We start from the raw sequence: 13,377 nt of genomic DNA on the forward strand, positions 1-13,377 counted from the left end.
CTGCAGCAGTATTTTGCTACTGCTGTATACAGAAGATAATGTTCTCCAGGCTGCTTCTTCAGACCCTGACACGTAAGACTTCCCCTTCAACTTGCCCCATCTAATGCAATAAAAGCAGCACTGACTACAACACTCTACCTCAAGTTTCAAGCAGTCCTCATGGCAATCACATCAACACAAATCTACCAGTATTATCATCACACTTCATAACTTTACAAGGCTCAACAAAGGCATTTAACAAAACTGGTTCTACCTTTCACATATCTCACTTTAAACTTAAATCAAAATGCCATAGTTAAAGTTGATACGGGTTTCCATTGGCAACCCAGGTGTGAACTCTCTTACAGCTCCAGAGGGGGGAAAAAAACCCACCATTTTTTCTGTCTCAGATTTCAGTTAGAAGAAATCAGTTATGCTTCATAATGATGAAAGCCTACATGTAAACACATAGGCCAGTTTTTGATATGAAACTCAAAAAATTGAGAAACTAAGTTCCCTGACTTTAGTCTTTCGTATTTTAGATATGCTAAAAAAGCATTGGTCAAGGTTTCTGGCATCCGAGTAGTTGTTTTTAAGATTATCCTATCCCAAAAGCGGTTTGATCTGAAACTGATTTTGTAACTCTGCCTCTTGCAAAACCTAATGAATAAGGTATATAAAAATGTCATCATTTTTAAAGCCCTTCTCAGCAGGGATTAAGCCCTGGAAGAAAGCTACAATTTGAGGTTTCCTAAAAAAATCACCTGACAAAAAAATGAACAATTGAAGAACCTCAGTCTCTCATTAATACAAACTCATTTCCTCTTTGGGGCAGAAGGTACTAACAAGCCACACAAAAACTGTTTGTTAGACTCCTTGTCTTGTTTGATGCAGTTCTGGGGTACCTCGTTCAGGTTATGAGCTACAGTCATGCAGCAAACTATTATTCTTGGACAGAAACTTAAACATTGGTATCCCTAGACAGTTTTGCCTTACAGGTCTCTAAGAAACAGATTATCACTTACTATGGCAGATCTTCTAGGAAAGCAGAGCAGCAGGGGCCTGGGAAGTAATTGCAACATGTCCAATAAAAGTCAAAAGCAAAATGTTAAAAAGATCATTTTCTTTGCATAATGATACAGACTCTTACCTTATACTCCACCTAATGTCAGTCATTCGAAACTGCTAGAGACCTTTACAGATACTGATAAAAGCTCTACTTTGACCCAGCTCATGTTCATAGTATTTTCCTTAAGTTCTGTACAACTTAAGTTTCAAGTTATTGATTTCTGTGCATAATCAGAAAGAATTCACATGTTCAGATAATGTGTCTATTTTATTTTTTTTTATAGTGCTACACACACCAGAAAAAAAAAAAATTACCAGTGAAAGGCATCTAAACATACAATTGAAATTATGACTTTCTAAAAGTATCTTATTGAGATATCTTATTTCTCTACATTAAAATAAAAACACATAGGTCAGTTTTGGAGATATGTCTTCACAAGGATTATGAAGACTGGAGGAAGAAAAACAACAACAGACAGCCAACACACACACAAACAAAACAAACAAACAAACAAAAAATCACCTCATAAACTTAAAAGTTGAAAACTGAAATCTCAAATGTCCTTGAATGATTGTTTACACAGCTATATAAATTAATATATATATTATTTCTTTAGCGCATTCCACTCTAATCAAGCATGTGGCTACATTTTTAAATGACCCCTATTGCTTACTTCAAATCTTGTTCAGGCAGGTTTGTACCTCAGTTCGGGGATTCCAGCCAAATACAACAGAGGCTACCTAAAGAGAGCAAGCTGTTGCTATGTTAAAATGTAGCAATTGAGAAACCTGGAGATCAAGGTCGAAGAGTTTCAAAAAAAGCACCCAGACTCCCTAAAAAGGAGCCCTGGACTGGAACATACAAAGAAGCGAGAGAGCCAGAAAAGGTGACTACAACTGTCATTAGCGAACCCAAAAGAACCCAGGATTTAAAGAAAAAAACACTCACTACACTGCTTGCCTTTTGATCCACGTATCTTCCCACGCTACACTGCTAAGAAAATGCATCTGTGTGGCAATACAGCATGGAAAGCCCTTCCTCCTCAGCAACACCACCTGCCATTCAGTGCCTCACCAACCCCGCTCCAAGGCTCACTATATGCTTCGATAAGACGGGCATGTCAATATCTCCCCTTCGGGAGCCTTTTTTACCACCTCTCAAGTTGCAACAGAGGCAGGCCAAGCTGTCGGCTCCTTCCCCAGACACCAGTAAGGACCTGAGCCTGCCTTCTTCCAACAGCTGGGAGGCAAAGGCCACCAGCAGCAGCCCAGGGCTCGCTGGTATGTGAGCAGGCAAGGGAACAGGAAGCAGATTCCATCTAACACACCTTGAATGCTCTGTGGGCAATCATCGTTACATCATCTCCCTGCCCCAAACCTTGAGGCTCTCCCTTTTTCTATTGCTTCAACTTTAGCTGCAAATGCAAGAAAAAGATTAAAGCACACTTCTCCTTGAAGTTTATGATCACAATAACTTATACTAATTACCAAAAGCTTTCTATTGCAGAGCTTGAATTAAACCTTGATTCAAATGACTAATTGCTGTAGCTTCAGAGGAAAAAACAAAACAAAACAAACAATAAAGAATTTCAGATATGAGTTGTAGGAAATAACTCCATTTGTGTATACACAAGGCTCCTTGTGTCACACAGGTCTAAATGGTAGTAAGAAAAAGGCCATCTCTGGGAAAATCCATCATCAATGGTTTTCCCCCAGGATCTACTGAGTGACTGCTCTCCTTAAAGCCTATAGGTCTTAAGGAAAAAACTGGGTTTTTTTTTCACTTAAATTCTTGCCTTGAATCTCAGGCAATTAACAGGGGCAAAAAAATAATTCAGGAGTTACATGGTTTACTGTTTATTTTACAGCCTGATCCCTGGTCTTTGCTTTGGTTTTTTTGGCTGTCTTGTCCTAGGAAGGATGTTTTGGTTTCCAGAGGTGATGAGGCAGATTGACTGGAGAATGAAATCATACATAAAACAGGCAATGGCAGTGCAAAATGCTCTTATACTGCCCTCTCTTCTCAGGATCTAACCACATCAGAGGAGGGAAGAAAAGAGACAGACTAGATCAAGCCTTAAACTCTGGATCCACAATCTCCTTACCCAACAGTTTTTAAGTGCTGTGGAGAAAGGAGAAGGGATGAGAGAACATTCTTATTTGTAACAGCCAAATACTTTAGCCATTTGCATCCTTTTGCTGGGTTATTTCATAAAGATCTGAAAAAAACAATCAAGTCTAAGTACACACAAGGGATGAACTCTCTTATGCTTCAACTCCTTCTCTCCACCTCCCTTATACAGCAATTCAACAGTTGCAACACATTAGTCAACATAAGGCCCCAACCTCTCTCTGTATTAGAGCTAGTAGAAAACATCAGTTCACAGAAGCACACTTGTCCCATTCACAGTGAGAGACACCACCTTCCCAACTTCTTAACATTTGGTTTATCTCATAGAAGCTACCAAGTAATGGTATCAGAAGATAGCTACATTGGGACACACACTACAATTAAGATTGAAGTTCAGAGGTTTTTTTCCTGCACACAAAAGCACTTTGAATTTTAACAGCACCATTCTGATTTTTAAAAAATAAACAAAAAATCCCCAAAAGGCAACTCAGAATATCCAGACAAACCATATCATGTACAGTGGCCAGATATCTACGCATGCACGTTTTACGTTCTTCCAAGTATTTTATCTGGAATTTAGAAGGAAACCACCTTCCTGTTGCACATCGTCCTTAATAGTTTTTACTTTCTGATGCATGACCTTGAGTATCTGAGAGTCCTGATTTTCCATTTGTTCTACTAAACCATTCTCTTGAAAAAATTAATTCCCTTTCTGTTTCTAAACAAAAACACTTAATATGTTTTCCAGTTCTTCACTGTTTCCCCAGCTGGCAGAGTGGCTATATCATGAAGATAAATGAGATTACTAACCTCAGCTGCAAGAAAGCACAGTGGACACCTTTATGTGGGAGGATCTTGGCTTGTAGATGGACACCCCTCTGCCCCAGCTGCCTTACTGCCTGCAAGCAACCTTATGAAAGGTATGAGCCCAGGTTTAGGGAGCTGACTTTTCACTTTTAACTATTGTCAATTCAGACCTGGCTATGAAAGATTCAACAGCCAAACCATGAGGAAAGTGCTCTGGCAGACTTTACGAAAAGAATTAGTCATAGCAGTGTCAAAAGTACAACTAAGTCAGCAAACAGAGTTTTGTTTAAAGGAGAGTATTACAGCATGGTGTTGGGGCACTGTTTAGTTACTCACTCCTTCCACCCCAAATCTGGAAAAGGCTCCCACTTACTACCTGCAATCAATCAAGTGTTCTAAGTCAGGAACTGTATGTAATAATTTGTAGGGCATGCTTGCCCACCAGGACAGAAAGTAATTCTGCCTGCACAGAGCTGACACAGAACAGCTTAACTACAAAGCATAACTATCTTACTTGAACTATCTTCTTGTTCTCTAGTTAAACTCACTGCAGCAGCAGTGTCCAACGCTGGAGGAAAAGAAAAAATGGCAAAAAACCCCAAAACCCACCACCCACCCCTTTGTGCCGTGCTTTGCTAGAGTCTATTTCTGCAGGCTGCCTGCCTGGCATTGACACCAGTAAGGAACAACGCCACATGATAAGCTAACGACAGCTACACAATTATGTGAACACGGCATAAAACATCACCTACACAATTACTCGTTATCTCTTAGCAGGATAACTTGACGGCAGAGGCAGATCCAGGAGGGGAGGGCGCAGGAGGAGTATCACTTCCCTCACCACACCTGTGTGCTCGGGAAACCCGGCTTTCTGCAGCCGGCAACGCAGGCTGTGGGGTCCCCCCCGCGGTCTCCCTCCTGGCACAGGCAGACGATCACCCCCTCGGCCCTGGGACGGGTCACTTGGCGCCCTGCGAGGCGACATTTCACTGCCCTCACCTTGGAGCTGCCGCGACCCACGCAGCAGGTCGGGCAAAAGCAATCCCCGCTCCGCCGTCACGGGACCCCGCCGCCCGTGGAAGCCCCTCTCACGGGGAAACCCCGCCAAGCAGCACCTCCCACGCCCCACTTCCACTCTAACGGAGGCCCCTTGAAGTTTCGGGGGGATACCCAACAGCAACCCGCGCCCCAGTCCTTGCAGGGAGCAGTGGAGGTCGGGGGTGGGGGGTGGTGCTGCGGAGCCGTTAGAGCTGCGCCGGCCGCTAACGCCCGCGGGTGGGCCGGGAGAGGGCGAAGGCGGCGGCGGCCCCGCCACCCGCGGGCGGCACAGCCAGGCGGGCAGGCGGCGCTGCCTGGCCCCCCGCCGCCCCTCGGAGGGCAGCGCCCCGGCTGAGCTCCGCCGTGCTTCAGGCGAGCGCGGCACGGCCGGCAGTTTTTCCCCGCCAAGGCGCCCGGCCCAACCTCGCTACCTGTGGGCGAGCTAGCCGAACCCAAACCAGCCCAGCTCCCCCGGCCGGCCGGCCGGCCGCCCTCCCCGGTGACCCCAGTCGCGCACTCCCCCTAGGCTTACCGAGCAAGGCGAGAAAGAGAAGAGGCAGGCAGGACGACCTATCCCCGCCGTGCCCCATGCTGGCAGGGCTGCGCGGGTGCCTCTCCCTAGGCGAGGGGGATGGCCGGCGCACACGCTCGTCTCGCCCGGGGACCGGCGGCAGCTCGCTCCTCAGCCGCCCCGCTCAGCCTCCCGCTCCCCTGCGAGCACACGGAGCCGCCCGCCCGCCCCGACCGGCCGCGCCGCGCGGCGCAGCCAACCACAGAGACAAACTTTCCCCAGCGCCCGCCCCCGCGCGTCCCCGCCCGCAGGTAGCGGGGGCGGTGCGGGGGTCCGGCCCGGCCCGGCCCCCACCCCCTTAAAGGGGAGGAGAGCAGCTGCTGCCGGTCCGGCCGCCGCCAGCCGCGGGGAGGGGCGGGGTGACCCTCTCCAGTGGGGCTGGGAGGGTGGGCGGTACCGCTCCCGGCCTCCCGGGGCCGATCCGATAATGTGGCCCGGGAAAGACGCGGTGGCCCTGCGGGGGGAAGCTTGCTGCGAACGGGGAAGGGGGTATCCCAGCGCGGGAGGCCCCGTTGCAGGCAGCGGTCGTCCCCCGGGGAACAGCCCGCGCTCCTGCCCCTGCTGCGGGCCCCCTCTCCCCAGCCTCCACGCTGTGGTGTGCGATCCGCTCCTGTCCCCTGCCTCGCACGCGCGGTGCGATGTCCCCTGGTGTCCCCTTTTCTCACAGTCAGACCCCCAGGGCAGGGTCCCTGAGCATGGAGGCACCACGGAGAAGGTGGTCACTCCTACCCCTGTCCCCACACACAAGCACTAAGCTGGGGGCTGTTGGTCCATGCACACCCCTCAAGAACAGGGGCTCCCTCAGACCTTGTCACACAGCCCAAACTGTAGGGTCCACTCGTGTCCCCATCCTTGCACAAATAGTTTCAAACCCCATGGCTGGGTGGGACCACTCGTGTCCCCTGCCCTTAAATGGACACGCATGACAGCAGCGCACCTGCCTGTGGTCCTGCAGGCCTCACTGCCTGGGTCAGGAGGAGAGCCAGGACACACTGGATGGCGGGTGGACAGGGCTGTCCCTTCCCACCCATGGCAGGCAGCCACCCCACAAGCAGCGCTGCCCTGTTTCGAGACAAGGTTTTGTTTCCCCCGTCTGCTTTCTCGCTTCACTCAATGAGGGGCTGCTGTCGCATGATATTCATGCCACTGCTCCACCGCCTTCCTTCCTGGCCTGCTCACAGTGATTTTTGTTTGCTCAGGGATTTAATTTCCTGTTTGTTTATAAAAACACAGAACCGAGGTGCTGGCCTGCTCTTTAGTATAATTTGGACAATTATCCGTTGTTTCAGTCCCCTTGTCACATTAACTGCAAGATTAACTGCTCTACACGAGCGTGTTTTGCTGTTTGCTGCTCAGGCTCCCTCCAGGCTACCTGATGGCTGTTTGGTGGAATTGGATCTGTTTTGCACATTTCTCTTTCCAGGGAATCTCCAGACCCTATATCACGTTTTTGGGCTGCTGCTTCCACACAACATGGCTGGTTTAGTCTTCATTCTGGTGTCTCCAGTGCACCTTGGTCTTGAGCATGCCTTGGCTTGGGCGAGGTTGTTTGCTCCCACTAGCAGGAAGTGCGTGCTCTGCGTGTGAACAGCATAATTATCACACTGGATTTTAAGTTGGACTTTGTTATTCATTCCTTAATGCTTTACAGCAGAGAGGGTGTTGCCTGAATGAAATGAAACACCTAAAATTGATGAGAACTTTCACCCTCCAACCACAATTACCTGAGCTCCTGCACACAGTAGATCTCTTTGCAGAGCTGCAGCCATGCGGCACCTGGTGACACTCAATCCTGTTCACGCTGAAGTTCTTTGAGCTCCCAAGCCGCAAATGAGGCTGAATCCACAAGCATGACTGAGAAAGGGCTGCCCCAACAAAACAGGACTGTCTTCATCTGTGTTTACAATACCCTCATATGCCTGTTTGTTCTTGCTGCCTGATTCCAATCATTCTGCCCTACCTCCTCCTTTGGCCAGCATTCATTAGAAAATGTAACTTCTGTAATCCAAGACATGTTCTTTACCTCAAATTCAGAAAACAAGGTAGGAGATCTCTCACTCATCAACTTTCATTATGCTATTTAAACCGCTGATCCTTCATCAAACTCTAGTCCTGAAAATATACCCCCTTGTGCCTCTTAAGTCTTGCAGCAGCATATTCAAGGATGTAGTTAGGGAGGAGAAGTTTGCTGTACGCAAACCCCAGTTCCCATTTACTCTGTGCTGCCTATTTGCTTTGCTCTGTTGCTAGTTGAAAATCACCAGTCTGGGACCTGAATTAAAAATTACAGTGCTAAAAAGTTGCAGCAGTGACTTGGTTTCCATCACATCCTTGGAAAGCTTTTCCTTATGACTGTCCAATCTGGAACTCCCTATTGCCCGTACTGTAACTGCCAGATACCAGCATCTCCTTCACCACTGCTACATACTCTTAAGTTACACCATGAGTAGGTGAACCCCTGCTAACCTGAGCTCTGTTATGTGGTGTTCTCAAAAAGTGTCATCTCACTGTTTTACTTTGTATTTAGTAAGAAACACTCTGCCTCCCATATAGTCAGACTTCCAGACAAAAGGGGCAAATGTAACCTTTTAATCTGACCCATAATCACAAGTCATAGATTTTTTTTTCCCAGCAGCTGCGTCACAGTGAGTTTGAAAGACAACACATCTTGTTTTAAAGACTCCAAGTAATGACGAGTGCCTTATTCCACCTACTAATTTATTCCAATGTTTAATTATCCTTGCTGCTAGGAAATTGCTTCTTTCAAGGTTGAATTTGTCTAACTTCAACTTCAAGACACCAGAACTTGTTATGCCTTTGTCTACAAAACTGCACATCCATCCCATTTTCATGGATAAGTAACTATACATGGTGCTCCTATCACTTCTACTAAACTGAACAGATTGTTTTCTTTGAAGCTTCACATTTTAAGATTCAGTTTCAGTGCAGCAGCATTTTTCGGACTTTCTGATGTTTCCAAGTGCTTTTTGACTGGCAGGCATCCACCCTGGGTACTATGTCATTGTGGTTTATACACACATGCTGTGCATAGAGTAAAAATAATTTCCCAGTCATCTTTTGGTTTTCCCCTTCTCACGTATCTGAAAATGGAATTAGAGCATTAACTGCCTAGACTGCACAAAAATGGAGTCCATTACACATGCTGAATCCCTAAGTCTCTTGCATCTGTATTTTGCAAGAGAGCATCTCTAGCCTTCCATTCATCACTGATGTGCTTCCTCACTACATGGCCTTGCAGCAGGGTGTGCTAAAATACATTCTGTAATGTTGTGACAACTTAAGCGGGTGTTGGAGATCCCTCATTTGATCTGAGGACTGTTTCTCTGAGGCTGTTAAATCACCAGCATAGAAGACAGAAAGAGCAGGCCTGAAGCTGACCGCTGTGTTAGTCTACTTTTTCCTTCAAAGCCTGTTTTCTTCTCTTTTTTGTGTGTCCTACTTTCAGTGGCTTGTTACATGTATGTTATTATGTCATTTTTTCCCCTTGCCAATTCCGTTTTGTCTAGTTCAGGTACAAGAGCTGGACTGAGTCAAAATCTTTCTCCAAGTATAAAGTCAAGACAAATATCTTCCTCTGTTTTTTGATTTCTCTGTGTTTATTTATGCGATTAAGAGTCAGTATGTGGTCAGTTGTTTGTTTCTCAGGAAGGCATCCCATTTGACTTTCAGTGTTTAGTGCTGTTGTTTTGAGTAGATACCACATGTAATTCATTTATTGATGACTCTGCAGAAACGTTTGCCTATATTTCTTCATACCTAGATTTCTGCATAATGCATAGGCTGAAGGTATTTGAGTATAACTGGATTAACCAGCAGAATCTCAGGGAAGGATAGAGATTGAAGTGTTATTATGCACATTATTATGCATGCACATATGTGCATGAACACACGCTGATCCTAAAGAGATCTGCATGCAACCAGTCTCTGCTTGCACCACTCCTCCAACACATACTTGCTGACTTTTGCAAAGCGTAGCTTTTGACAAACATGGATAAACAACACTTGTTCTCCCCGCCTTCTTGCCTCAGCAGCAGAGGACAATGGTGAGATAACTGCATAGCAGGCCCACATACAGCATGGAGTGCAAGGATAAACAGCATTCAGAAGTCTCACACATCTCTGACCGACAGAAGGACAAACCCCGATGAGGATCCAGCACCCTGTTTAGGGGTGGAAGCTGCAAAAGCGCTGCTCGCACACAGTGCGGATTGCTGTCTGCAAACCTTAAGCAGGGGAAAAAAATCTTTAGGTCTGATCACCTCATCTACATGAGGCCCCTTGCTGCTGGTTTGTGGCAGCCATAAGCTGTCCACAGCAAAAGAGAGGCACAGGCAGACAGGCAGATGAGGCAATGCTCAACTGCACCATCAGCAATACAGCAGCCACGAAAGGCGGGAAGGGGACTGTCAGCGGCTTTCAAACTGCTTGCATGAGAACCTCAGGGAAAGGGAGCCACAGCGTGAATGTTGTCCTGGAGACATCTACATGGGGATATGCTGTCTTGTGTCGTGGCTACTCATTAAAGACCCTTTTCTCTAGAGCTGGAGATGTTACCCCCAGTGTGCTGGCCAAATTCCACATTGCTTGATTTCATTTTGCCTCTAGGTTCCTTTGTGATTCAGAGCGGGCACAATACTCATCTTCATTTCCTCTCCTCAACTCTTGTTAAATTTTGCTTTGCTCTATTAAACAGCTTACATGTTCCAGCCAAGGGGCTGCTCTGTCATGGTTGTGGCTGATGTGAGCCCTACTCCCTCAGAGCTGTACAGTCCATTTTGTGAAATGCTTCTGAGCGTACCTGGACAGAAAATATATGCCCCCCTGTCTTCCCTCCCCCAGCAGTTTGAATAGAAATATGGGTAATAGCAGAGAGCTCACAAAAAAACTGTGAAAAACTCAGCTTACCCATTATGTATTATGCATTAAAACCTGTCTCTATTGAGCTGTCCAAGATAAAGTCCTACTGGCATTTGATCAAAAGAGTAAGAAATTACCTTGATTTGTCCTGGCTAGAGCTGGCTGCCTCATGTACAAAGTATTTGTGAATAAATTATTTGCAGATTGATGGGGAAAAAGTGAGTAATTTATTTGATGAATATTGTTCAGCTGGCTATTGAGCTAACCAAAGCATGAGGAAAAAATATTGGTGAATGATTTATTTGAAAATCTAGTTGAAATTTGACAGGAGAAAATGGTCACACAAACTATTTGCCACATTATTCAAATGCCAGTAGATCTGGATAGTGTTCATGCCCTAGTAAAGCACACCTCAATGCTTCAACCCATGGCCCTAAGAAAAGCACTGGAATATGAATTCAGATCTTCAAATCTACACTCACCTTCTCCTTATCAGAGATTCTCCTCAACCACAGCATGACAGATACCTATTAATGAGTGTAGAACAGGTTCTTCATTTGCAGTTAAGTATTCTTCTTTAGTATGAAGAAACTCTGGAAACTATCTTGCCTGATACAATAGTGATTTAGTGCCTCTTACTCCTTTGCTGCCTTCTGTGGATCCTTCTGTGGATCTTTAAACGTTTTACAAATTTCAATGGGTTTAATATTACAGCTGTCCTCTGAGGCAGTAAGGTATAATGAAATCCAAGAAAAGTACGAAGTACAGACTGCACGCTACAGGTTTCTTTACATCATAAACTCTCAGGCTTCATGAGCGTTTTCAGACTCAACTCCTTTCAAAAGAGCACGTAATTTAAAGGCTGACTACATTCTTCAAATCTGGCTACCTGAAGTTTTGTTCCTAACTACTTATGCATTCATAAAATTACATGCTCAGCTCCTGTTGAATTTGATGGTAGTTTTGAGCACAAAGCACATGAGAAGAAAATCCAATGTATCCTGGTATTTCCATGCATATGTACAGATTTAGCAGCATATCTCCAGATGCTTGCTTGCATGATGATCTACAAGTCAGACCCATAAGGACTAGGAAACAGGCAGGTTGCAGAGACCTGTCCATGGCTCTGTGTTGCACATCCATGTCGCTGTTGCCACATGAGCAAACCACATGCAAAAATGTTATCCAGCCTGTTATACAATAAATGGAACATCTTTCTGCTTCATGCCTCTCCTTAGCACTCCCACATCAAGGCTGCAGTCCCTCCATTGCTTTTTTTCTGAAGTTGTGAATGCTCACTATCCAACATAAGGGGCTGCATTTCAAAGCACTAGGAGGTATTAAAGATGTGGTATTAGACTTTACAGCATCTTCCACTACGGTATGAACAGGAAGGATAAAATAAACATTCTGTGCCAATTATTGGACATTTTCTCGTTAATGCCAGTGCAAACAGGATTTGATCTCTAGTACCAAACTGAGTACCAGCAGCCAAAGAATTAGTGAACAGAAAGTACGTCTAAGGCAGTATATGACAAAATTATCCCTCAGTTTGCTGTCTGAACCTCTTACAGAAGTGAATAATTAAAGAACCAATCTAAAAGATACATATTTTAATGTAAGGGAGACTGAATATTAAATTAAAGATCTGATGTTAGCTTAAACACAAATAAACTATAAAAGCAAAAATAAATATTTGTATGATTGCTGTTGATCATTAGAGGAAGCTTAAAATCCAGATTTACTTGGCATGATTTTTGTTCTCTTTCCCACTGGCGTGTTTCTTTCCTTGAACTAGGAAAAATCAAAAGGAGTCAATTTTGCTTTCAGGTTTTCTCTCTTTCTGCGTTGTGACTGCAAAAATCATAGGGGAGGATATTGCTCTCTTTTAAAGGAACAGTTTTCATTAGACACAGAGAAGGAAAACAACAGAAACATTTCTGTTGGCATTTGTTTGTTTTTATATGGATTCTCCTAGGCAAAACCAAAGTCACAAAGAAGGGGAGAGTTTCTGCTTATAACATGAGCAGGTACAATTCTCACCCTGCTCCAAATGCAATCTCTTGATACAGTCTTGTTACACTCAATTTTGGGAGCCTGCTTTTTTTCACTAAGGTAAGTCTGAGCTTATCTCTTCTTTGTGTTTTTTTTCTACCCGTGGGACTGCTGTCTTCCCACATCAGAAACAGGCTCAAATCCTTCCCTGACCTTGATTGAAATGAGCAGGACATACATGCAATGAGAATGAATCAGATTAAATCAGAAGCAGCAACAGTTCATTTCTCTGGCAGGTCCCAGACCTTCATATATTGTTACCTTCTACTACACAAGGTACATAACCCAACCTTGACTTTAGGCTATTCTGAGACACAGAAATTACAGAAACAAGAAGCCCAGAGGTCTCTGCCTATGCAAGACTGAAATATTACACAAAGTATACACTGAGCTGTCACTTATTATCCTGAGTTGATTTAAAATAATCTATAATCCAGGGATGAGAAGTGAGCACCATAGGAAGTGGCAAATCCTTCTCATACAGCAAGACAGTGTTGTCACTGTACCAAACCATGAAAGAAGAAACACACTGTGGGACTTCTAATTTCTTGAACACTGAAGCTAAAAGACCCTTTTCGAGTGCACTTAACATTTGCAGGAGTTAATTAAGAGATGAGGCTGGGGCTGGTGATCATGACCCTAACTGACAATCTGGGCACACTCTTCATTAACAAGAGCTGAGAAACAGGAATGAGGCATGATATGAGCTGGTGCAGTCACTGTTTGCCAAGGAGCAGAGATCTCAGTCCAAGGGACCATCCAGAAGTCAGTCTTTTGGGGGTCTTCCCTCCCCCTGATGGGATGATGGATGATATGAAGAGAGCTTTGTGCTCTCAGACAAAAATCAGGG

The 13,377-nt window shown here is 45.2% G+C and overlaps 1 protein-coding gene across 2 annotated transcripts in view; it reads right to left on the reverse strand.

Moving 5' to 3' along the window:
• PTGFRN (prostaglandin F2 receptor inhibitor) overlaps positions 1-5,775 on the reverse strand; it is a 68,134-nt gene extending 62,359 nt beyond the window's left edge. Inside the window, exon 1 of one of the 2 annotated variants that reach the window (XM_071756415.1) lies at positions 5,556-5,775. In XM_071756415.1, the coding sequence (XP_071612516.1) occupies positions 5,556-5,613 (58 nt within the window). In that variant the 5' untranslated portion in view covers positions 5,614-5,775. The remainder of the gene's footprint in view (positions 1-5,555) is intronic. The other variant, XM_071756406.1, reaches the window with a different exon arrangement.
• Positions 5,776-13,377: the final 7,602 nt, after the last annotated feature.

This window comes from Heliangelus exortis, chromosome 1 (genome assembly GCF_036169615.1).
Source record: "Heliangelus exortis chromosome 1, bHelExo1.hap1, whole genome shotgun sequence".
Classification (NCBI taxonomy): Eukaryota; Metazoa; Chordata; class Aves; order Apodiformes; family Trochilidae; genus Heliangelus; species Heliangelus exortis.